Source organism: Lates calcarifer, linkage group LG16_LG22 (assembly GCF_001640805.2).
Source record: "Lates calcarifer isolate ASB-BC8 linkage group LG16_LG22, TLL_Latcal_v3, whole genome shotgun sequence".
Classification (NCBI taxonomy): domain Eukaryota; kingdom Metazoa; phylum Chordata; class Actinopteri; family Centropomidae; genus Lates; species Lates calcarifer.
The window spans coordinates 8,202,631-8,229,628 of NC_066848.1; the positions used below are offsets into that span (position 1 = coordinate 8,202,631).

At 40.8% G+C, this 26,998-nt stretch overlaps 1 protein-coding gene and 1 long non-coding RNA gene across 2 annotated transcripts in view; one reads left to right on the plus strand and one right to left on the minus strand.

Moving 5' to 3' along the window:
* The first annotated feature begins 1,358 nt into the window (after nucleotides 1-1,358).
* loxl4 (lysyl oxidase-like 4) lies at nucleotides 1,359-25,297 on the plus strand. Its single transcript, XM_018677972.2, has 15 exons — nucleotides 1,359-1,438; nucleotides 2,615-2,950; nucleotides 3,948-4,249; nucleotides 4,333-4,541; nucleotides 11,241-11,279; nucleotides 11,715-11,928; nucleotides 12,039-12,216; nucleotides 16,713-16,867; nucleotides 16,957-17,124; nucleotides 17,541-17,703; nucleotides 17,795-18,038; nucleotides 19,100-19,215; nucleotides 19,538-19,674; nucleotides 22,201-22,312; nucleotides 22,405-25,297. Exons 2-15 carry the CDS (start codon nucleotides 2,635-2,637, stop codon nucleotides 22,473-22,475), a joined length of 2,424 nt encoding a protein of 807 aa, XP_018533488.1. The 5' UTR covers nucleotides 1,359-1,438; nucleotides 2,615-2,634; the 3' UTR covers nucleotides 22,476-25,297.
* LOC127143428 (uncharacterized) overlaps nucleotides 12,090-26,998 on the minus strand; it is a 32,571-nt gene continuing 17,662 nt past the window's right edge. Inside the window, exons 2-3 of the long non-coding RNA XR_007814825.1 lie at nucleotides 16,675-16,850; nucleotides 12,090-12,202 (exon numbers count right to left, since the gene is read on the minus strand). This is a non-coding gene — a long non-coding RNA (uncharacterized LOC127143428). The remainder of the gene's footprint in view (nucleotides 12,203-16,674; nucleotides 16,851-26,998) is intronic.

Below are 26,998 nucleotides of genomic sequence, written 5' to 3' on the forward strand. Positions count from 1 at the left end.
TTACCAGTCAGGGAGGCACCGCCATCCTGCCACCCAGTCGCACCATCACTGGCACACACAAACATCTCAATTACAACTTCAAAGTTTACATGTGTGCACACAAATACACACATATGTAACATATTTTTTTTCACCCCTCTGGAAATCTGCATATGAAGTGTTTTTATGGTCGTGGTTGATGTTTCAGTTCCTACCTCCCCTGTCATGATTGTAATTTTTCACATCTATGAATAAACCTTGCTGCCTTAAAAAGGTGGCCACTGTGGTTTACTTGAAAACTGAAATACAGTTTATCAACACAACACCCTGAGGCCAAAAATTTCCATGTAGCTAAATTTGTCTCAGATCCTCCTGAAATGACTCAAAAAAATAAACAAAGTTCAAACATGTAAAAAGGTCTTAGAAGACATCTGGAGGAAACCTAAAGTGGATCAGGACTGAGCACTGAAGAAACCCTGGCTAGAAAGCCATACACAGGACTTTTTCCTAGTTGTTACATCTGAATCTACACTGCTGAGTTAAATCTTTATATTTTCTATACCATGATGATAGGTTAGACTATAGTAACATACTCCTGGGCAGGGGTGGTATGGCATATTCTCATCAGTCACGTTCACCATGGCTACGGTGAGGCTGGGCCTATTTTAGAGTTGGTGGTTTGCGGCCATCTCAACAAGGAAATATCTACCCTGTGGTATAGGGAGCTTCTTTAAGACACTTGGAACTTGATGTTTGAAACTATTCTGGAACCAGAGTCCTTCCTGTTGGTTACATTTACACACGTTTATCCTAAGGTTGTGAAACACTCTGAACGTACAGTTGTGTAAAGCATCTTCAGCCTATCAGAGAAGAGAGGTGTACAGAGACCCAATCAGAGTGAAACACTGGATTTGATAATGAAAATGGGTTCCATTATGTATGAAGTCCATTTCTGCTAAGGTGCTAAACATCCCATCCTGAAACAGATGAGTCTTGTGGTTGCTGGAGACTAAATGACTATGAACTCATTTATCTCTGAGAAACAACTGCCCCATGTTTCATCTCAGAGCTCATCCATACTAAAAAGTATTTAGCCACAATTATACAAATGTCAGCAAAGAAAGACACAGAATAAGTTAAGATGACAAATCTACCATCAGTGTAGGGAACCCACTACTGTGATACTTTCAGATTTTGCAGAAACAATGTTGGAGCATTATCTAATAAACCAGCTTTACATCTTAGCAAGTGAATTAAGTCAATTCTTCTGTATGAGCAAAAGAGAACTAGAGGGAAAGAGCAGAGGAGGGGGGAGGGAGGGAGGCAGGGAGGGATATAGGGAGAAGGAGGGAAGAAGGGAGGATTGACTAAGGAGAGCAGTTAGTAGACACACTCCTTCACTCAGTCACTCTCCCCTAGGCGGTGACGTCCACCACTGCAAACATTTGGTGCCTGCCAGGTGAGTGAACTTTCACCTTACCTTTTCCTTTTATATTTCTTCTAGGTAAAGAATAATGAGAATGGTATCTTTTGATCCCTGAGTTATTTTTCTTTTTATATGCATCTGTGTGAAAGTGTAACAGGTGCTCTAAGGGATTTACATACAGACATGGGTTGCCTTTCTCCTCTCTTGTTTCTTTATTAGATTACTATTAAAAATCAGATAGCCAAAGGTCCAAAAATGTAGTTTGTTGTTTAAAATTGTGTTCTTAAACTGGATTAAGCAGTAACAAGAGATATAAAGTACAGGGTTTTATGCAACAGAAACTAAATTTTTTTCTTAGTATGATTTACTGAGGTTTACTCAGCAAAAACTATTTGCTTGTTGTTGGTTTGTTCTTTTACAACTTTATCATCACAGTAGGAAAACAGATTTGTGTTGATTTTGTGCTCAGTGTGGCCTGTGTATCAGCGTCTGCCTCCACCGCTGCCTTCTTGTTTGACTGTGACACTTGCTAGCCTACAGTTAAAACCTCATGTTTCTGTCTGGTTAGTTAGCCTTGGGGGATGTTTATTCACGTGAATTGCAATACAAACGTGCGCTGGTGTGTCTCTAATTATATGCCTATGTTCGACATGGGACCAAAAAAAAGTATTTTTTTTATGTGTTGTGGCTTCCACTGCATCACTGCAAGATTTATGCTGCAGCAGTGACTAAAATCAAATGTGGAACAACCAAAACAAAGTCAAGTACTTCTCTGATTGTCAACAGATAAGCTTCCACTGCAGCGGTAACTGTCGTCTCTTGATAACAGTAAAGAGTATGCTGGTGGATGTACTCTGCCACTGTGGAGACTACCTGATTTTTTTGTCCAGAGGATGTCACCGTTGGTCCGTATAATAACCAGGCCTCTCAGGCTCCCTCCTGGTTGGCTGTTTGACTCCTGCTGAAAGGAATTACTCAGTCTTAATGAGTGGTAGTTTCAGTCTCAGGGTGTATCTCAAATTGATGATAGATGTTTTTCATTACAGAGAAATTATCCTGTAGCCTCACATGGACTGCTTGGTTGGCAAACCAGCTTAAATTCCTCCACTGGTCAATTTAACATTAATGAATAAAATAACGTGCAACCTCATCTGATTTAACAGAAGTAGAACAAACTGAGTCATGGACTGTTTGATCCTCTACCTGCAGGTTCCCTCCTCTCAGTCACGATGACCCGCACCCTCTGCTTCAGCTTCCTTCTCCTCCTCTTGCTGTCCCTCTGCTGTCCCGCTCGCGCTGAACCTCGGAGGGCCGCATCCCCCTCTCAGCGCAGGTCGGCTCGCGCGCCGGCCGCCAAGGTGCGTCTGGCGGGCAACTATCCGCGAGAGCCGCACGAAGGGCGCGTGGAGGTGCTACACAACAACACCTGGGGGACCGTCTGCGACGACGAGGTGGACATCAAGCTGGCCAACGTGGTGTGCCGAGAGCTGGGTTTCCAGAGCGCCATAACGTGGGCACACAGCGCAAAGTATGGAGAGGGAGAGGGTAAGAGCACCTCCTGTACCAGATTACAATTAAGCCTAAGGAATTTTAGTGAAGAAAAGTCAAAGGTCATCTTCCTTTAGAAGGCCAACCCAAACTGATTTGAAGTGAGTGACAAAATGAGCTATGATAAGTTTTGACATCTTGACATGCCAAAGCAGGTAACCCACAGGTGTAATCAATGCTATTAATGAGGGCTGCAGTCCATTTAGCTTTATTAGTTGAGAGCCCCGCTACTGTGCATGCTGACTCACTGACAGGGCCTACTGTTTACACTTAATTGGAACAGGGCCATCTTAATTATCTCGTATTAATTACACCTGTACTTTTCCTGCTATGACAGGACTAAATGTCTGCTCTGAAATGCCCCATCAGATGAACACAGTCATTTAAAAGATTTAAGACGCTTCAGAGTCAATGGCAGGCATCCATACTGAACCATTTTAATCCCAACCTATCTCTTTCAAAACTTCCATGCTACAGTGTGCATGCCCCACAACTCATTAAGTGTATGGCGTCGTGAAAAGACCACCAATTAAGATATCCAAAATAACTAACATCATAAAGTGACAAAGATAACTTGTTGTGGGATTGGAGTCTATATCTTGTTAAGGTTGCCTGGTAGGCTGGCAGTACAAATATATGAGCTGAAAAAGGGCATTTGTTTTACAATAATGACAGCATTCACTTGCCAGAGTTGTGCAACACTTGCTGTGGTTTATGGACATTCTTTACTGCTGCTTTTAAATCCAAATTAAAGAGGAGGTTGAATGGATTCAGGGAGCAGGATCTACAGCACCCTGCCTTGTAAAATACTGTGTATCTACCGCTAAACATGCCACTAAGGTGCAACCCTAAATCAGTGTGCCAGTAAAAGTCAAGTGTTAGGTGTTTAGGAACTGATTCGGGCCCTTGTGTAGATGCATTGCCCAGTCTATATACTGAACAATCAATGAAAATCACAATGAATGATGTAATTAATTGTTTATCTTTTCACAAGGCCCAATATGGATGGATAATGTACGTTGTGACGGCACGGAGAAGTCCCTGAAGGACTGCAAACACAATGGTTGGGGGGTGAATGACTGTAAACACTCTGAAGACCTGGGGGTGGTGTGCACCTCTGGGCGCAGGCTGGATCAGACAGCCAGCAGAGGCCACACCACTGCTGCCAGGACCAATGGCAGCCCTGCATCTCAGTGGCAGGGCCACGTCACGAGCCGCAGGCATCCAGGATACAGCTATAATGGAAATGGACATCCATATGAGATTCCCAGGTTCCCAAGACACCATCAATACCAGGTACAGCATTTTACTTCTGATACATTTCTGTGTTATTCTTAGAAAGACATGTAATAGTAGATATGATGTGTATCTCCCTGAAGGGTAAGGTGCGAATTGAGGAGGTCCGTCTTCGTCCTGTCCTCATGGCTACCAAGAGGAAGAACCTCATCACAGAGGGTGTGGTGGAAGTGAAGCATGCTGGGAGATGGAGGCAGGTTTGTGACCTGGGTTGGAGTCTCAACAGCAGCCGAGTTGTGTGTGGGATGCTTGGCTTTCCAGAGGCTACTCAACACAATGTTAAAACATACAAGTGAGTATGAATCTCTCCTGATAGCTCCATTGGAAACAACACAATTTACCTTTATGAGCTGTAGTTATTAGATTTCAAAACACTTGGCCATTGACTGTAGTACAGAAGGGCAACATGCAATGCCATTCATCCCATTGTTAAATGAATAAAAACACATCCTGAAGAATAAAAAAACAACAGTGGCATCCCGTTTAGAGCCACTTTGAATAAAGGCCTTTCATTGGCCTTATCTTCCTCCCCCAGCTACTTCTCCCCTGTGTCCCTCTTTACTCCCCCTCCTTTCTTCAGCCTCAGGATGATGATAAAGGGATCCCTGTCCCCTCTCTACTGCCCTTTTCTCTACACCTCTCTCTAGGCAAATCACCTCTTCTCACCTCATTGCCCCTCTCTCACTCTCACTCCCTGTGTCTCTCTGATGCTATCTTCAGCATGCAGGTCTCAGACAAACAGCCTCACTTTAACTTTTAGATTCCCATGCTGCGGTGTAATATCACTGCTGATTGTACTTTAACTGTCTCATCGATACCATGTGTGCGACAGGGTTAGCTGCTGGGGAGTGGGATGAGGGTGAAGTGACTGGTTTAATTGGCTGTGCAGCCTCTGCAGGCTTGAGTCAGCCATGAATATCTTCACATTTAATCCAACAGCATGTGTGACATGCTGCCACTGCCCCTGATTCCATTTGAATTTTTCTTTTACAAAATGAACCAAACTTCTCTAATTTATCAGTGTTTAGCACATAGTAACAATTACCCTTCCTGACACTTTAACACTCTAAAATTATGAAATTTAGATTAAAATCAGGGAATAATTTATTCTATTACAAATAAACTTATTGACCAAGTATTCAATCCCCACATTCTGACACATGCCCAGTGCTACTTAAAAGAATATTTTGACATTTTGGGAAACCTTTGCGTTCTCAGATGAGAAGATGGATACCACTAAATATGAAGCAGGAGCCAGCAGTGGTTAGCTTAGCTTCGCATAAAGACTGGAAATAGGCAGAGAGTTAGCTGTCTCCAAATAAAAAACACTATGCACAAAATACATATAAAATCTACTGTGTAATCTGTAAAAAAAAAAAAATAAAAAAAAATCAGTGAGACAAAAATAGTCAAGAAACATAAACAAGATATAAAGTGCAGAATACATGTACATACTCTCCTGGAAACACAGTTGGAATGGCACATGTACTTAAATGCATTTACTTTTGCCCCTTTGACACAGATCTACAGTTCCACTCCTGCTTTAAAAAAAAAAAAAATCAAAAAAACACTGACAGTGGTTTTTGGGAACACACTGCTCTTAAGCCACAGGAGGACCACACATTAGCAGCGAATTACTCCATGGCTATTATAGGAATGAACAGTGTCTGACTGTTCACTGTTCTCAGTGGAAGGGGGACCCAGTTGGATCTTGCTCCTGGAGAGCTGCCGGCACTAGGTGATTCACAGTTTAGTTATTCCTTCCCTCTCTTGGCCAGGGTTATTCTGACTCAAGTGGCGACAGACCGCAACATCTGCTCTGTACTGTAGGTGCTAGATTCCTCGTGCTACTGAAAAGCTGTAGCTGTTGAGGGGGGCGACTTATTTGTTTTATAGACTTTTCTAACTTTTTATTGACTTTACAAACTGCCCCTTATTGGGAGCACGTTCACTCACTGAAAGTATTTCTGCATTGCCCTTGAATTAAGCTATCTCCGTTGAACTCTGTGTTATTGGGAACACAGTGAAGCTATAACTGGATTCTATTGGAGGAGGGCATCATCAGGTGTCATATCTTCAGTAATAAAAGGTTCTCAGAATGAGCTGTTGTTGAACAGCCTGGCCTGACTGTACACGCTCTGTACAGGATCATTTATTAGAGCAAGGCTTCCCCCGCATTGCAGGTGTGATGCTTTTCTTGCCTCTCCTCTGATTTTCTATCGCAGTACAGATTTGACATTTAATGCAAAGAATGGGGGATGAGGAGTACAGGTAATAGTTGAACGAGGAATTTACTGGGTAGATTTGAATGGCTGCAACATAAGAGATTTGGCTTCTTACCAAGAAGAGAGATATGACAAAGGACAGGACTGTTGTAGCTTGAAGGGCTTGGAGGGAAGCCTGCAAGGGAAGCTGCTCACTGGCTGTTTCAGGATGTTGTTTTTAAATCTCCCTCTAAGGTCAAGGAAATTAAACTTAAAACAAAATCACCTCTCCTGCACTTTAAGTCTCTGACCTCAGCCCCAAACGAAATGGATAATACTATTTATTCAACATATCTGCTTCTAAATGTACAGTGAAAAGTTTGGACAAACATGCCGTAACATTGATTTTTTTTTTTTTTAAATCTGTGTGTAAATGATAAGACTCTGGTATGGAGGCAGTTTGTGACTTGATATATTTTGGTTTGCCAGTCCTGGATATGACTTGGTGTTTTCCTGAGGCCTCAGGCACTACACTGGTCTGAACCACGATGATGTGTTTGTTTCCAAATCTGTACCTGTTTTCTATCTCCAAAGATGTATATTCATTTTCTCTCAATATACGTTTTTGACTTCAAACTGCTTCAAGGTGTACATTTGCCTCAACATCCTAGCTGCCAGTGATATACTCCTTCTAAAATCGGGATGGAACCTTATATGTGTTGTAAATGGGATGTTTATACACAACCAAAATTACCCAGAAGACTACTTTAAAAAATGTTAATTCTGTTTCAACCAGGATAATTGTAATGGGTAATTGTACGGCTTGCACTCTGACTGAAATTGCCACTGTAATTATAATTACAAAATGTTAGTAAAGTCATAGAGAAACAGTTGGGTTTGAGACAATACAGTTTAATGTTCAGTTTTTGTGTAACATCCTCCACATTACCGGTTGCCAAAGCAGCTTAGGATTGTATTGCATGGTTTGACCAAATTTAGCCAGTGACACCCTTCCCCCTCTTCCTCCACCTTGTTCTAGTCTCTCAGTCCATTCTTAGAAATCCCAGACCATGCCATGTCTCTCCCTGTGTCTCTTGGATGAGACTCTGAAGATGCTGTAATTACAGGTTGGTCAGGACCAAGGCTCTCCGGGGTTTCTGCTGAGAGTGAAAAAACACCCCCAATTATAGCTGTGTGTGTGAGAGAGAGAGGGAGAGTAAGACAGAGTGAGTGTACGAGGAGGAAGAGAGTAAGGAGAGAAAGAGGAGATGGAGAGAAAGAACACGAGCTGCAGTCAGATGAGCCAGAATTTCGCTTGCTTGTGTGAAATATGTCCAATTACAGCTGCAGTTTGCAGCGCAGGCCCGCTGTGTCAGCAGCTGTCTGTCTTCCTCTGTCACCGTAGTGATTTGGGGACTTAACCAGCATTTTATGTTTAATTATGTTTCAGCTGAAATTTTCTTATAATGAGGGTATCATTTCCAGGCTTTTGGGTGACATTTTGTGTGACCGAGTCTGGTTTTCCTGTCTGATGTCTGTGTGATCTTCCTCAATGACCTTCTCTCTAATTTATTTTCCCATCTTTTAATTTCTGTACACATGCCAGTGGCTATTTTTGTGGTTTGGAACACACTGCGGAAGCCAGCCTAAAAAACTGAGTTGAAGCATAGTGATTTTTATCAGCTCACTTAGGTCTGCATGGAAATATTTAGAAACTATTTGACATGCAAGATGCTTTTCTCAGATACTAAAAGTAAGACATTAAATCTTTCATTGTTCTTTAGCTGAATGTTAGGTTCATGGTTTAATGGTAATATATGTCATTATATATTATTATATTTATTTAGTACCCCTAGCATAGGGTATAAAAGGTTTTTACCCATTTTCATAGCAATAAATAGGAATATTTTTAATTGGACTCAAGATTAAACTAAAAGATTTAAACTTAAGATGAAACCCTGACAAAATGTTCCCAAGCATCAAAATGTTGTTGTGTTTTCTGCAGCAAGAAGACACAATTCACCGCTATTTACAGTAAACAAGGTCTTCTTGTGGCAGCTCAGAATACGCCTCTAGTAGTTGACCAAAAAAAAAAAAAAAAAATGCAAATAAAATGCAGATGTTATCATAAGTTCCTCCAAGTGATTAAAAAAATTATATGAGAGTTCATGTTTTCAAAACAAATGGTTTAGGAATTTTTTAATTTAAAAAATATGCACTGATTTTACTCTTAACATTGTATCAAGAAGACCTAGAAATAACACCAAAGAGTGGTGTAAGTGTGATAAAAACCAAACGGTGGTATAATGCTTGTCTTTTAACAGGCGGGTGGGACTCCCTATCATTAGCCTCTGTTCTCTTGGCTCCACAACAAGTGCTGGATACACTGTTTGTTTAAGCAAGACTGATGAATGGTACGGAGGTGGAAACAAACTAACTGAAGTCCTCATACTACAATTACATCTTTTATATGGTATTAGCTTCATAACTAAGAGAAAGACCTGTCTTTTAATTAATAGATTTCTATATTAAAAAGTTTATGCATTTTAATGTCGTTGAATGAAGTTCAACATTAACAAACTGTGCTGTAATTCAGTCAAATTAAAAGACCTGAAGGTATCATTTATAGCCTGTGTAGTAGTCCTGTTGGTTTCTGAAGAGGGAAAATGGTTAGCTGATTGGTCTGTGGTGAGGTCACAAACAAGTCAGAGACATGTTTGCCTTATGGGAAAATGTGTGTGTGTGGATGTGTGTGCATGCTCCTCAGTGACCGTCCCCGATGACATGTTACTGCAGAGCCACATGGTAGACACATCTAAGATATTTTACAAGTGTAATTCAAGACACTGTAAAGAATTAAGTGTTAAATTCTATACAATGTGTCAGTTGGAATTTACAGCAGGTCTTGTGACATTGCACATGACTTTATTTAGAGTCATGCATGTGATTTTAAATTATGGGATTTTTCTGCCTCATCAAGTCAGATGTTTGATATATCTTTGAAAGGTAGCAGGCAAGGCTGTTTAAGCTATTGAGATCTAGTTTACAGATGTTCATAATTTAAAGACTTCATCCAGCTCAGGGGTATATTTGTGTTTCAAATTGGCCTCAGAAATGGCCTTAAGTCCATTTGAGGAATGTTCTTCTGAAATAGCATCTGCAATTTGCAAAACACCTCTACTTAAAAACTAATTTTAAAAGTATTTCCCCTTCCCAAATACTAATATTTTTGATGAGAGGTCTGTTCTGGCCCACTTACTACTTACAGCATCAGGAAACAAGGTGTTACGTGATTTTTGGAAAGTGTACAGTCAGCAGCCCATGACTTCACACAAACACCAACATAACATCATGTCAATGACAATGCTTCACTTGATTCCAACACTGAGGATCAGTTTGTTTTTAATGTTTCCTGCCTTAACTTTACGGGAACTGTCTAAGAGTTAATGTCAGGAATACAAATATTGACCTGCCTGTGCTTTCATACATGGAGTATGTTTTAATGAACATTCACTCACTGTAGCCAAAAAAAAAAAACAAATCCTGAAAATCACTTGAGTATCCCACACCTGTGATGCCATGCCAGATGTAAAGCTCTGTGGGAATTAAACTGTGTGTGTGTGTGTGTGTTTGTGCATCTGCTGTAGCGTGTCTATCTCTGAGTGTTTTGATGTAATTGATGTGAATGTCAGTGATGGTGCATGCACTTTGCATGTGGTTTGAGGATATCCTGGCATGGTCTGTGTGGCACATCTGCTCTGCGTGTCTGCCAAGAGAACAGAAGGCTTTCCTCTCCATCGCTCTCTCGAGTCAGCCAGACTGCTTGGTGCATAAATGTGTATTTGGTTCTGGCATTTCCTTGACGTGCAGCCCAGCGTTGTGCCAGAGTTTTTGTTTGTATACCGTGCTTGGTCAAACCCTGTTTTCCCAGAAATGTTGTACATCACTGATGTTGAATGTTATGATTGTTTTGGACTGTGAGTGGCTTTGGAGGTTAACGACATAGTTCAAAATATCTTGTTGGTTTGTTTTTTGTTTGGTTTTTTTTATCCTTTTATAGTTCTTACATCCTGTAGTTATGTCCAAATTGCTGTTATATTGCAACAAGCAATGGAAAAGTCTTACAGTCAAAGGGTATGCATTAGTCCATGTAATATAAAGGTGGATAAAATAACCCAGCACATCCTGTTGAACACTTATCCTTATGTTGGTGGGCACAGGACGTACTGATGCCATATAGCTCAGGAACATATGACACACTCGCTACTTACTCTAAACATAAACACAGTAAACATAGTAAATAGCAAGCACCCCACATTCCAGATGGAAATATATGCTACTGACCCTATAAAACAAGAAAGAGGGACAGAAGGTTTCTGAAAGAAAACAAGAACAGTACAGTTTTTCCTTAAATTATGCCAGTCACCGCTGTCAATGTACCTAACTTTACACACTCCATAAAACCACATGCACAGCTCATTCTGGTTTTATACACAGAAGTTATATTTGGAGCTGTTTCATTTCTTTGATAAAGTCAGCGTCTGAGCTGTAACTATTTTAAGTCATCACCCAGTACCCCAGTAAGTGTGTAGGTGTTTATGCCACTACTTGTTGTGGCAGAAATCTTTCTGGTTTCATATAAAAGAGACTGCTCATCCAGGTCACCTTACAGGGTGATTTTGTGTATGTGTGTGTGTGTGTGTATGTGTGTGTCTTTGTTGGTACCTTAGCAAGAACACAGGCCTGATAGAACTAACATCAATCTCTGTTCTTTTGTTCTCTTACAGGAAAATATGGGATACCAAAGTTGCAGATCCTTCAACAAGGTAATAAAATGTTTCTTAGCCATATTTGTCCATTTTATAACATGTCTCCCAGACTGGCAGACATAACAAGTTAAACTTCATTTAAAGGATTTGAAAATAAATCTTCAATTGTCATTCCTCTTATTACTACAAGTGATGGGGGTCGTACATGAACACAAACATTTTGCAACATTTTAATCAAAATGTGATGAAAGTTGTGGGGTTGCTTTGCGTTGCCAGCACAGTTAAACGTGCATAGTCCTGACGACACAAAGAGTGTTACTGAGAATTAAACTCTTAATGAACACTAAATAAGGATGTTCTTTTCTAAACGTAACTTTGATTGTAGCTAATTAAGTCATACATATTTAATGCTATTGAGAAATACTACAGATTTACAATTTGTCAGGGGCTTTAAGTATATAGCTCCAAAAACCTACTTTCTCTTCTTTCCAGATTGAGCATCATGGCAAAGAAGAAGGGATTCTGGGTTGAAAAAGTCCACTGTCTGGGCACTGAGAACATGCTGTCAGAGTGTCATGCTCAGCTGTCAATCCCTCGTAGTCCCACCCCTTGTAAGAACGGGAGACATGCGATAGTCAAGTGTGTGCCAGGACCTCAGTTTGCTCGTATCTCCTCAGGAAGACCCCAAGCCCCTTATCCAGTTGTGGTAAGATTAAGAAAGTTAGGCTTACACAAGCATGACACAATACAGTGTGTTTAGAAACTGCTCATAAGAATAAACAAGCTAAATTATATTACCTTTGTTGCCCTGTACAGCCTGTGCGTCTGAAGGCAGGCCCCAGGCTGGGTGAGGGTCGTGTGGAGGTGCTCCGAGATGGTAAATGGGGGACCATTGTGGACCATATGTGGGAACGGAATGCAGCCAGCGTGGTGTGCAGAGAACTGGGCTTTGGTACTGCCAAGGATGCCCTGCATGGAGCCTTTATGGGTCAAGGTAAGAGACACAGACACAACTAAGGCTGGAAATTCTGAAAAAAAAAAACATTTAATCTAGCTGTTTTGAGTCTGCAATTTAGATGTTTGGATGTGTTTATCATGCGTCATGGTCTTCTAGAGAAGACAGGGAAACTTTTCAGGCGTTTGCTTATCACAGACGCCACACCCGTCTACCCTGATTGATCAGATAATGTATGGACATGTGTTTTTTCTGTCTGTCTGTGTATGTTACCTTGCGAAACTGCAAATATGTTGACTGCAGTATCTCCTGCTGTGATTGTGTGAGTCCTGTGCCAGGACTGCCAGCTGCAAAAACACTATGCACAGGTGCACACATACACACACACACAAAGTGTAATACTGTAAGCCGTGGTGGTTTACATGGTGGCTCGGTATTGGTATCTAAAGCCACAGACATAATCTTGCTACCTTCAAACAAGCTTTTCATTCACTCACTGAGTGGTGTGGTCTTTGATTTCAAATTTCCAGCATTGGTGATGCACAGGTTCAGTCAGTATACAGCTGCACCAGTGGTGTCCCCACCCTTATGAGATGTGAGAATGGCTTCCCCATGCCTATGGCTAGGGAGTAGTCTCTAATCATGCTGATGGAGATGAAATGTGGGAGGACAGTCTGCTGGTTTAGCTGTTCAGTTGATCATATATAGGATATTTTTGTGTGTGCTGGATCAGACCCTATTACCTTGTAACTTCTTAAATCCGGTTTTCTGTAGATGATGTCATTTACGCTACCTTTCTTCTTGATGGGTCTAACAGAACTAAAATCTAGTTTAAATGGCTCTTCTAAAGGGACTTATATTGCACTTGACTTCACACCTCTTGTCATCTGGTTTCAATCAGAACCATAAGTCGTTGGATCGGGGTTCAGGTTCATCATAGTTCTAGCAGTCAGAAGTGTATAATTGTCAGGAGTTGCTTTCAATTTGCCAGATCTAACCACAAAGCTGCATTTGTGTCTTGCATGGTTGTGTGTGTGCATATGTAATAAAATCAGTCTCAGAATTATTAGAGTAAGATGTGGCTCTGCAGCTGTAGTTTGGTTTGACAAATGGCAGGTTTACCCTCCACTTTTATCTCATATTACTCCTGGCTCACTCCTGGAAATACAGGCTTCCTATACCATATTTCCTGAATTGGTGATTCACTCACTCACACACTTAGGATCCTATATTTGTGGCAGCACAATGACCTTTGCAGACAGAGCTCAGAACATACCACTTGGTATTTTCTTGCCCTTGAAATTTGCTTTGCCCGTGTGTATGGAACTTTTGGTGCCTTTTGCATGGTGCAAAGGTGGGGCGAGAGAGAGACATAAACAGACAGGAGGTTCATTCAAATGATGATGATCATTGACCATAATGATGACATGTACCTGTACATGTTTTGGTGACACAGGATTACTGTACAGGGATTGGTCCTGATATTACATGACTGATTCAAATGTTCATCAGAGTGATGGTGTGTGGAAAGAGAAAGTTCTTGTGCCTGGCTTTCCTGACTTGTGATATGTGAGACGCAGTCGTTGGTATAGAGGGATGAGGATAGTGGGAGAGTACACATCACTGGGGTGGGGGGTGTCTGTTCAATATCTATTCTTGAAATACATTACATAGCATGATATAACCATTTACAACATGAAATACAGTAGAATTATGATTGAAATAGCTTTGAATTGTATGCAATCATACACACTGCCTCACCAAACCATATCATTTTTTGCCTCTATCATCATTGTACTAATCAGTGCAGGAAGCATAAAGATTAATCATCACATCACACTATACTGATCAATAGCCACCTTCGCCCAGCCCATGTGCACTATGTGCTGCTGCACATATATGAACCAAAATAGCAGGTGCACTTAGAGACGCCCACACAGCCTGTGCGCCTGAGACCTACCGCTTTGCGTTTGTTGTTGCACTTGGGCTATTAAAATAGGGCCCTAACACACTTCACATACATATACGTACATACTCTTTTCCCTCAGACAGCCACACACACATGTGCATGCACACACACAGTACAGTACTCTCCCTTTTTTCTGTCTGTCTTGCACTTACATACACTGCCATCGCAGGATGATTGGACTTCAAAGTACTCTTACAGCTTCCTCTCTATAACATGCAGTCTGTTCGACATTTTACTGCGACATATAATTTTCCATGTGCTGGAAGGCCACATAAACATAGGCCTATATATCGTTGGAAAAGGCCTAAATTAGATTCTTTGATGGAACAAACCCTCAATGAGAAAGATGCTCTGAAAGAGTGAATTGTTTAAAATGTAGTTTTGCACAAATATTTAATTTTTGCATACACTTAATTTCTCTTTAAAATCATTATATCTAAAAAAAAGCATCAACATTTTGGAATGGATGGTAATACACTCACATCACACTACATTACACTCAGGAAGACTTGCTTTCTGTCAACACATAAGGAAAAATCTCCTCATGATTGCCATCAAATCTTTCAGCCAGCTGTCTGTAGCAACAGGACCCCACAGGAGAGCACTGAATTATTTATGATGAGCAAATGTGATAATGTGATAAAGGTTGCAGTTGACTAGCTGGAAAAGGGGGTAGACAGTCCGCCAGTCAGAGATTCTGGCTTCAAATGTGGTCTCACATATCAGATTCGTTGCACACATACATTTCCTGTGTCAGCTTATGAGCTGTTAACTGGCTTTGAGATCATTCATGTGGATGCCGGTTGGCTTCTACCCTCCAAAAACCCACAGGCAGACACATCTATTTACAAACTTACGCGATTTAGCACTTGGCTGAGAAACAGGTCTATCGGATGACAGAACGTTTTTGTTAGAGGCACAGAAAGAGACGTTCCATGGAAAGAAAAACACTACACACACTACATTAATGTGCCTAAAATGGAGTGTAATTTCAGAGAGGAAAAGAACAGGGTTTCCCTTGTAACCACTAACCAACTATTTGTGCTATTCTCAACAAGAATGTAACCGATTTTACCCAGTTTCCATACCCTAATGTGAATTTTCTAATCTGTCCAAATGATCTGTGGCATCTGCCAATTCTAATTATATGGTAATCAGGCTCAACCTATTTCTTTTAAATACTAAATTTAAGATACCGCATTTATATTATGCCTCATTATTGCTCTTGTAGCTGTATGTGCAATCATCCTAAGACATGCTGCAGTTTATGTCAGGATCATTTGGGAAATTGATGTCAGGGAGAGTCAGTGAAGAAGTGAAGAAAATATTCAAAGCTTTGTTCAGACTCCATCTGCCAATTCTCTAACTCCTATCATCATTACATTTATCATCACCATCAGTGAGTTAAATTAAAGGGAATATATTTTCTTTCTTGACCAACATTGTTATTTTACAGTGTAATTTTGGCTGTGAAAGTACATATACATATAGTGTACTTACTATACATACATAGGGGACTAAAATACCCTGACTGACTGTGTGTGTTTGTGTGCTTGTTAAGTGTGTGTGGCCAGTTTCTTGGAATTTATTTCGGGCTTTCGTGGATTTCCCAAACTAAAGTTTAAGTACAGCATATCACTGTTCATTTTGAGCATCCCTGAAGTGGGCCCTGTGTTTGTCTTGATAACTTAAACAGTGGGAATTTGGATCTAGTTTGTGGCCTTTACCATGCAGATAGAGGCGGAAGTGGTTTAGATGTGTCTTTTTCATGCATATGAACCCACGCATGGTGACCAGTTTGGGATCAGGCCTACAATCTACCAAAACCAACACAGAGACAGATTGGGTTAAGCTGCAGTCTGGTCTCTATCATTTCAGTCATCTCCTTTTCACCCTTTTTTGTTGGTTTTTCTCTCTTTCCCCAGTTTTTGTGGTTTTTGTTGTGTTTATTTCAATGCTAACCAATTTCCAACTTTGCAGTTTGTGCCTTTTGTTTTAAGAAAACACTGAAGCCATAGTTTGCCCTGTGTTTTCATATACCGCCATCATTGTGGCAGCAGCTGTTTGTGTTCAGAAAATCTTATGCTGTTTTTCCACTATCTTCTGTGTTTAGAGATTATCTGGGTTTAACAACAAACAAAAACTAGTGAAAGTCTTTTATTTGGTTGACACAGATTTGGCCTTTGTTTGCTCACCCAGGGTGGTGGACTACACACAGAGTTTTTGTTGTTGTGCCAAAAGCAACGCAATGGTGGTAATGAGGTGTGACAGATGCAAAAAGTAGATGCTGGTGGTGCTGCTGCTTGGCTTGCAAGAGCATTTTGTCATGACAGATAGGAAATTTTCATTGTTGGATTGATGCTAAAGTAGAGAAAGCTCATTCACTTGAAGGGAATACAGAGCCTCACTTGTGTGTGTGTGCTTCTTTGTGAGATAAAGTCTGCTAATGCCATTATATCTACGGTGGGTGGCCCCAAACAGTGCACAAAAAGGTCACCCTTTAGTTATGCTCACGCTCCTGTGCTTACCTCTGTAAATCTGCCACACACACCCCTTCCATCTTCAGGTACAGGACCGATCCATATGAACAGTGTTCAGTGTATGGGGTCCGAACGCTCCATCCTAGACTGCTACTTCCAGGAAGTCCAACCATGGACATTCAAACACAGCCAGGATGCCTCAGTACGCTGCAATGTCCCAAAGACTGGAATAGAGAACACGGTATGAAAAATACACCATCACGAAACACTTATCAGATTTCACTGATAACACATCAGCCATTTGATTGTTTTAAACTAATGGATTTCTAGGTGCGGCTTGCTGGTGGAAGAGTCCCATCAGAGGGCCGTGTGGAGGTGTTGATGGAGGTTGGTGGTCGTAAGCGCTGGGGCTCTGTCTGTAGTGAGAACTGGGGCATCAACGAGGCCATGGTGGTATGCAGACAGCTCGGCCTGGGCTTTGCTGCCAGCGCTCATGAGGTAACAGCACCACTGACCAACACAACATCCATAACTGACAACGTGGCAGCAAGCATGTCATTTTGATGTCTGATTGTAGTGCCACCCTTTAACCTGGGTAATTTTGAAAATGCCACAATGTGTCTAAAAGGATGGGCATTGTGTCCAGAATGAGCAAACAATGGAGCACTCCCACCTCTAAACCAATTAGTGAAATGTCAGACTAGAGTGGTCAGAGGCATCAATCCTCAAAGATTTGTCAAAATCCCATCAGCATTATCTGAGTTATTGATGAAAGAACAAACAAACTTAAGTTTAAACAAATCAAAACACGGACATCAATCCATAGACACTGCCCCTGTATTCACTGTGGTGGACAATGAGCTATGGTAGTGGTCACTGATAGAAAATCTGACAAGCTTTCTACGTCATTCCAGGAGACCTGGTACTGGACCGGTGACCCACATGCAGCTGATGTGATTCTCAGTGGAACTCACTGTGTGGGCACGGAGCTTTCAATTCAACAATGCCGTCGCAACAACCATGTCCATTGTCCTCGTGGAGGTGGAACTAAGGCTGCTGGGGTCACCTGTTCAGAGAGTAAGTCGAGCCATCCTACTGTAGCTCCCCATTTTCTCCTCTTGTTCTATTTCAATCCTAAACATGCCCTCTCACATCTGACCTGTTCCAGCGGCACCTGACCTTGTTCTGGATGCCCAGCTGGTCCAGGAGACAGCCTACCTGGAAGACCGACCCCTCCACCTGCTCACCTGTGCAAATGAGGAGAATTGTCTGTCCTCATCTGCTGCCAGGATGAACTGGCCTTATGGCCACCGACGCCTGCTGCGCTTCTCCTCCCGCATCATGAACCTAGGTCGGTCCGATTTCAGACCCAAAGCTTCAAGAGAGAGCTGGACATGGCACCAGTGTCACAGGTATAACATCCCTAAAGAGTTTATTGGGGATGTTTCTTTGCTTGGGTGTATAGGCTGCTGCAATGAAAAGAACTGTTTATATACTTGCTATATGTGGGATGGTGCAGTTCCCCTGGTGGTCATTTTAAGTGTTTTTGGGAAAACTGCGGTTTAGAGTGTCCTGAGTACAGGTGAACTGTGGTTTTTGGAGACTGTCAAAAATATTCTGACAAACACCTGTTCTTGGCTCAGAATTACTTGTACATGCATTAATAACAAAAACTCCCTCCATGTTGAGTAATTTGAGTTATATTTAATTTAACTGCATTCAATTGAACCAGAAAAGAAAATATGCTGAAGTGTGATCTCTGTGCCAGTGCTCATATGGTCTGACGAGGGGTCTGCACATAGCATGCAACACGGGCATTAGACACAAGAGCCTTTGTCTGTCTCTGGACCAGCAGCATTTTGTCAGTTAGTTGTAAATAGATGACATATTGTCCTCAGGTGTACTCTCAACACATTCCACTCTACCTCTCAGTTTGCTCCCCTTAGTAAGTTAGTTTCTTGTCAGATGACAAGAGCACTTTCAGGCCTGTCATCATGAGAGAAGAAGGAGTTATTTGAAGCCCACAGTACTGGCTGTGTGAGATGTGTCTCAGGAAGTTATGGGTGGCCTGAAACAGTGTTGTCATCTCTCCACATTCATAAACCATCCTGCAGCACATGCCCGTGGAAATGACGGTTGAACCAATCCAGTTACCACAAGTCAGGTTTAACACAGGGTAGCCCACGCACAGTCAGGTCCACCTGAGTTTGTTACAACAACACATCAGAGCTATGGATGTGTGTTTCAAAGCCCTCCATTCACTCAGAATAAGTACAGAGTGAAACCGAGCTGGCGCTAAAACAAGCTTCTGTGAGAGGTGTTATGGTGACACCCACGCTCATGTTCAAGCAGTGAGGTCATTAGGCTATAAGTCATAGGGAGCCAGTGTTCAGTTAGTGTAAATGCACACACTCACAGACATGCATACACACTCTCACCCATACTTACTCACCCAAACCCTCTGTCATCCCAGGCACTACCACAGCATCGAGGTGTTCACACATTACGACCTGCTGACTCTGAATGGCACGAGGGTTGCAGAGGGACACAAGGCCAGTTTCTGTCTGGAGGACACGTACTGCCCCGATGGTAATGTTCACCACTATTCATGAGTCCCACTGAAATACGCTTTCCCATTAGCGACAGGAAATTAATATCAGTATTTCAGCTACAGCTATTTAGATTTTTACTTTGTGGTTAATGTATTAGATCGCTGCTGTTGTTGTTTGTTCACTCTCCATTTACTTGTTATATTATGGATGAAATAGCTCATATGAAAAAGCAGCGTTCACATGTAGGCTAACACAATTCAGGAGGCTCTTAAAAATAGCAGGGAGTGTCAAGCATTAAATGAGCTTTGATGTTGTGATGGATAATGCTGTTGGTGTGTGTGTGTGTGTGTGTGTGTTAGGACTCCAGAAGCGGTTCTCTTGCTACAACATGGGTGACCAGGGCATTTCTGTGGGCTGCTGGGATACCTATCGCCACGATATCGACTGTCAGTGGGTTGATGTGACAGATGTACGGCCAGGAGACTACATCTTCCAGGTTAGAAGTCATGTCAAGTCACTCACTTCTCTCCTTTTGCAATTTGAGTACATTTTTCATACCATGTCATTCATGTTTAAAGGAATAGTTTGAGTTTTTGGGAAATTTCATTTCTTATTTTGTTTTCTAGCCAAGAGTTAGATGAGAGAATCTATATAAATATGAAGCTACTGCAAGAAGCTGGTTAGCTTAGCTTGATTTTGTTACCTGTTGGCTGTTTCCCCCTCTTACTAGTGTTTCCTCTAAGCTAAGTGGCTAGATTTTTATTTAGAGTGCAGGCATGAGAGTAGTCAGTTTTCTCAACTACCTCCCAGCAAGAAATCAAATGACATATTTCCCAAACTATTCCTTTAAGGCCAAAGAGTTAGTTAAAAAGAAGGAGGTTCACAGGCTCTCAAGGTGGACTTCCTCATGGCTGGTTGGGTTTCTGTCTATTTCAGTAAAACTGTCTGACCTCCCTCATCACAGTCATCACCTCAGCCATTCCTCTGTCATTACTTTGAACTGGGTCAATCAGTCGAGTCATTGTGGCTACTAGACTAAAACACATCAAGGACTCCATCTCCCATTATCCTCCATTTCCAGCTCAGACTCCTGATCCCACGATGGTATGCAGTAGTCCTCAAATCTTAGCATGCTGCCAATTACATCCCAGCTGTGGAAGACTGGTTACAGTGTAACTCACTGTCTGATAATTACTGCTGTTCCCCAGTTTGTCTGAGAGGTCACACTCGGTCTTGGTAATTACACTTCTCTACTCTCTGTTGAAGAGGGATTTATTTAATTTACTCATAATAGATGTGACACACATACATATAAGTGCATGTGCCGACTGGATGTATTTTAAGCATGTTGAGTAGGGTGTAATTATAAAGTAGTACACTGCTTCAGGACAATGTGGAGGCGGAAGAGGAGGGATGAATGATGGAAGAGGACAGAAATGGAATTGAGATAAATGAGAGAAAGAAATTGGAAGAAGGTGAAAAGGCCAGGGTCATTTGAGGAGACCAGCACTAAAGGAACATAACCAAGTTTAGCAGAGGATAACAAGAAAGAAAATGATAAAGCACAAAATAAGCCAAACCAGGAATTAGTCATTCACCTAGGCTGTAGAATTGGAAATATAGAAACAGCCTTTACAGCAGCTCTCCTTCTCTCTGCTGGGTTCTTTCATTTATCTAGTAAAGTGCAGATGATGCCTGACTTTTCTGATCCTGAGCGTTATACATAGATTTAGCAGGCCTACCCTTGAACCACCCAGTGCTAATGAAACACACCAATTACCCAAATTAACTATTGCCTCCCTTTAGTCAAGTAGCACCTAGTCCCCCTTTCCATTAGGAACGGCTAATTTGCCACCAAGGAATTCCTCCTGCCCTGTTTTTATTTTTATTGCCACTTTCTCACTGAGCAACACATTCTGCCTCTGAACCAGCCCCCTGCAAAGGCCTCATACACCCTGGTCCAACACTGTAATTTAGCCTGAAAAATTAAGAGACAGTTTTTGTGCATTCAAGTTTTTTAAAGTTTTTTTTTTTAGTGTAGTTTGCGTTCTTTCACCCTGTAGCTGTTTGTAACCTGTACTTAAAGTGGGTGTAGCAGTTTACAGAGCAGCTATTAGAGTAAATGACTTCTCAGTGTTATCACCACACCAGATTAAGAGAATGGTTGTATCAGCAGTTATAGAGCTGCTCTTCAAATGACAGACTATTAGTACAGTGTATGGCAGCACGCAAAATAAGATTTCAGACATATAAACATGCTTACGCATAACTACTCTATTGCAACAGACTTCAATTTCAGGCTAATTCAGTCCTTATTATTGCATACCTATGCTGGTGTGAGGAGCAGAGCAGATTTCTTCCCTGCAGGAGCTGGGGGCTACACTGTGATATAACCACATTCCATGAATCTTAGCTGTAAAGTTGCATAACTTCTTACACAGCCAGTTATCATGTTTAGTGTGGGCAGAAGTGTCTTTGTTACATGTTTTCATACAAGTTATAAAATATTTTACAATGGACTTTCCTTAAAGATCTACCAGTATGTTCCGTGCTTTGCATAACACATGGTAAAAGTGTTTTTACGGCTTCATGTCATTCAGTCCATATGCTCAGTTGTAGACTACCAAGTGAACATCATTCCAGTGTTAAGTTCACCACTGTATCTTTACAAACAGGAATACTGTATGGAAAAGTCATCCAACTTTTTATAGATGAGAAAGGGATTGACTATAAAAAACAATACCAGCCATGAGTGCTGTTTAATAACAGGCCCTCTAACAATTTTACATCCAACTGCTCTTTATTTCAAATGGCTTTCTCAGTGTGTAGAGTGAGGAGACTTATCCCTTGTTTGTCTGTGAGCCTGGCCAGCTGGAGATACATTATTAGATGAAAGTGATAAATTCTCCTAACAAATGTTTGTCACAGTGATGAAATGCACAACTGAAAATAATAAGGTTAGAAACATCTCCTGTTGTGATATTCAGTCAGGCTTATTGTGCATGATTGTGTTGTTTTGCAGGTGGAAGTCAACCCCTCAATGGACATGGCTGAGTCTGACTTTATGAACAATGTCATGAGATGTCGGTGCAAATATGATGGCCACAGAGTTTACATGTATGGATGTCATGCAGGTGAGGGAAGACAACCCTTTTCCTCTTTCTCACTTCATCTAAATATCTCCCCTCCTTTGTCATTGATAGTTATGCTATTTTTTCCCTTCTAGGTGATGCATACAGCGCAGAGACTGAAGACCTGTTTGAGCACCAGAGGCAAATCACCAACAACTTTGTGTAGCCCATCCCAGGGCCCAGTACAACAGCCTTCCAGTGGAGCCCAGACACTACTCAGGGTGGCCTGAGGTCGATGGCCCTAGGCCCTTGGGACCTTAGCACCCACAATAACAGAGAACACACAAAATGGTGCCTGTTCATCTCCTAGGCAGATGTGGATAAAACGTTCCTAAGAGCATCATATCACAACAGTGACCATTGCAGTGACTCCATATTCAACTCTAGCAGCCATTGACAACAAGAGTGGAACAGGTGCCAAATGGCTCAACATGTTTTTTTTTTTTTTTAAACTCTACTTATGTAATAACATTTGGATATCATTTCAAACAATACTGATTTTTTGAATGTGGACTACTAGTAACTTAACTTAGTTATTCAAAACGTACACGCATGAAAGATGTTAATGTTGTTCTAACTAATCTGTCACAAAGACAATGGCAAGTTGGTACAGTTGGGAAATCTCATTCCCAAGCTAAAAGAAATGAAAATCTGAGAACAAATAATATTGTGAGTTTATGTAATGTCTTTTTGCAAAAGGCTAATTTAGTGCACTTGTAGCAAAAAGTATTAGAATTGGCTCTGTTGGCATTGTTTCACCAAATTCTTTACTTATGGGACCATTTGTGCCTTTACATTACTTCAATATTGGTGCTCTTTAACAATACTGTATGTTGTTATATTAACCTCACTACATTTCAGGTGAACAGTGTTGTATATTGCATTTTGAGTGGTTCTCTTTTACAGTCTATTAGGTATCGTATTATTGCTTTGGTTTTAACAAAATCATTTTTTTCTAAAACTGCAGTCGTGCTACAAACTTTTGCTTCTAATCTAGAATAGGTCAGAGGAGGTCAAATGATTTTTATGGAACAAAGCACTTTATCTTTTAAACATCAGTATTCTAGATTTGCCCCCACACTTTTTTAAAAATTAGCCACCAAATCGACTTTTTAGGGTGTTTATCAAAAAATATTTTATTGTGTTTTACATTTCAGAAAGTGAAATATAAGATTTGTGTTTAGTTTTCATTTTCAATGTACTATTTATGCTGTATCTTTATTTATTCAAGGAATTCACACATACACAGCATGCTCAGTCAAGAGTTAGCTAGCATTTAATTAACAATACTGAATATTTGTTTTGTTTTTCTGAAATAATTAACCAGGGAGAATAAAAGTCATTTAGTTACAGGACACAGTATTAGAGCGTTCCCATGATACAGATGAATAATAGATTTATTTTATTTTAGTTATTAAAACAACTGTAACTGTACAGTTTTCCTCTCTACCAGCCTCTGATGAGAGGGAAAACCATGCTGACGAAACCACAGTATTGTGGTAGGCAGGCAGGCTGGGTTTTGAGAGCATATAAAAAGCCTTTTAATTACGTCTGTTTGGGTTAGACCTAAGGCTACGGTTAAGGTTAGGGCTATAGCATGTGCTTTATAAAGAAACACTATGGAATTGTTACTTATGGAAATATGGAAAGCCGGAATCTGGAGTTACACCTTAACACAAACTACAAAAAAGATTCTGAGTTTCTAAGAGATTTAGTGGGGGAGACGATGACTGAGAGAAAGAATGAGAAAGTAAGACAAACAGAAAGGGATGAAGATTGGTGAAAGACTTATGCAGACATACAGTTTTTACTACCAGAGCTGCCTTTTTGTAGGCAGCCATACAGCGACCACAAGCTGGCATTTTCAGCTCCCCAACGAGAACAACATGTTTGTCTGGGAGAGAAAATAAACTCCTCAATTCACGCTTTGACACAGTAAACAGTGGCCTTATTTTTACTAAAGCTTGGCCCCCTAAACTGTATCTTTCTACACTTTCTTTGCTGAATAAGTAATTTTTTTTTGCACCACACCAAACCATGATGCAACTCCATTGATGTGTTTGGCTTATTGTCCTTGTGGTAAAACCTGTTACGATGGCGTCTAATGGACAGTTTCCAGGACACACTTTGGAAAGGACATGTCACTTGTTTTAAAGACTCATGTAGACTTAATTAATGTCTTTAACAGGCTGTCTTCCTCCTCACTGGCCTTTATGATTTTGACTCATCAACATGATTTTGAGTTGTAAAATAATAGTAGTAGAATAACCTTTTATACTCGTGGCCAAACAAAGTCAGCTCTATGACTAAAAACTGTTGATGCAAATGTTAGTAGATAGAACTGAAAGTCTAAAATGAGTGTTTGCTGATATACTTTTCTTTTTTTTTTTTTGGTTTTGTGCTTGTGTACAGTTCCTATTGACTTATTACCATGGTCTATTCTGTGTGTTATTTAAAATTATATGACATTACATAGCTCAAGTTGGTTCATATTCACCACTCTCATCATATTACTGTATTTGTACCCATGCTATAGACATAGCACTGGGATATTGTTTTCCATGGCCAGTTATGCTTTTATTTTGTCTTAAAAACACTGAGAGTGTGCGCTACATGGTGCTTATCAACAATTATATTCATAGAAAGCTGTGCTCTCAGGGACTTTGACCTCATCTAAAGAGTAAAAATAATGTTTCATGTGATGTGATTTAGGTTGCTTTTAGCTGTGATGCATACAGGATGACACCAGGTGATCAGGAGCTAGGGGTTTTTTGAACAAAAAGTAATCTGTAACTACATGTTTATTTTGTTGGTAAAAATTTAAGGTATGAAGGTGATAAGCTTTGTTAGGCTTTTCGATGAGGAAAGTTGTGATAACTGTGGATAGACACTGGCTGAGTCAGAGGAAAATTTCAGTTAAAGAACAAATCACAATCCATTCATTCATCATTACTGTGAATCAATAAAACTTCATCACATATTAAGCTGTCTTCTGCTTCCTGCCTCCTTCTTGCTGTTAATGCATGATGCTGCAGAATATTTGTTGATGAGAAAGTGGCTCAAATGTATGTTTGCATCGAGAACACAGTACAAGATGTATTATATGTAGCATTTTCCTCCCACCTGCTCTGATAGATCTGATCTGACCAAACTCAAGCACTCTGGGTTCTTGGTTTTTAGACATTTACAGTGTCAGTGGGATACTGCTACTTTATTTTACAAGGTTCCACTTAAATGACTAGGCTGCCCAAAGATAACCCTTTCAAGCTGTAAGATTTTCTGTGACTTAATCCTTTACAAACACTGTTCCTCATGGGAACCGAGAAACTGCTTTACTGTTCCTGTAACAAAAACACTCAAAAATGTCCAGGAACTAATGACTAAATTTAAGCATATCAAATCTGCTAAAATTGGGTGGAGTAATCAGCTATGTCTGGAAAGGAAATTTACTCTTAACAAAAGTCTGATTTGATCACAGCTGACAAGTCCACCCAGAAAGAAAACAGCAAAGCTGTGAAGTGGTCTCTGGCCTGGATGAAACAGCTGCTGGGCAAACAGGAAAGGAATACTTGAAAGCAGAGCACCTGGGTTCACGGTACGTTCTCGCACACATTCAGCATACTTTCATGCACTTTCAGCATACTACATTACTGCAAACACACAAGAAAGTATACACACACTGTAAACAGCTTTGCAGATTATACTGACTTATATAAGATCATAAAATCTTTTCTTTTGACTGTGTTTGACTTTTTAGCTCATCAAAATCAAGTTAGAGATAAATCCTCTTATACTTTGTGCAGTTTTACTCATTCTCTGGAAAGATGTCACTACCTTAAAAAGACCCAAAGTTATCTCATCACAGTGGCAGACACTAGATACTAGTGTCTAGAACTTGCTTTGAGAGAATACGATTTTGTAAGTCAGAACTTGATTACATCTCTAGGAAGGCTCATTCTTTTGCAGCGTGGACATGTGTGGACCTACTTCCAAAGTGAAACCCAAGCAAACTGAATCGCTCTATCAAGATGAATCAGAATAAGAGAAAGAGGGCAATTTGAGGGGAAAAATATGAGCAACTCCATTCATAAATGCTTGGCCACGCAGTCTCGTTTTATCCTTACAGACCCACTTCCTGTTTGCAGCACGTGTTTTTATTCGGGAGGCCCCATTGCCACCCCACCCTGACCCGATGGGGACCACAGACAGCTCCACAATGGAGACTGTGTGCACACTCTGAATGACAGACCTGTCCATACAAGCTAAGAGGAACCCCCCCATCCCCCCTCAACACCACCCTGTCTCACACACATACAAACAACTGGACTGCATAACAGGTTTTGCCGTCATTTCTTTCGAATGCAGTGTTCCATGGTTTATAAGGAAGACAGACATGGCGAGAGATTTTCGTGATCAAACTTCAGATTACTGGGCAGGAATGTCTCCGCTGAAAGCCACGTGGCAGTTTTGATAATAAGAACTGTTGGGACTGTCTGGTTTTGTGCTGCCTACATGATGACTTGCTTTATTTCATGTTCCAGGTGATGAGCTGCTGCTGTATAATCCAAGAAGCTGATGACAATGCTCATTAGTGTTGCCTTACACTTTTAATTGATTTACCTGTTTTCACTCTTTTGTATGTGCAGAGTATGTGAGTGTGTTTCCATGCGCTCATGGACCATAAGCAGA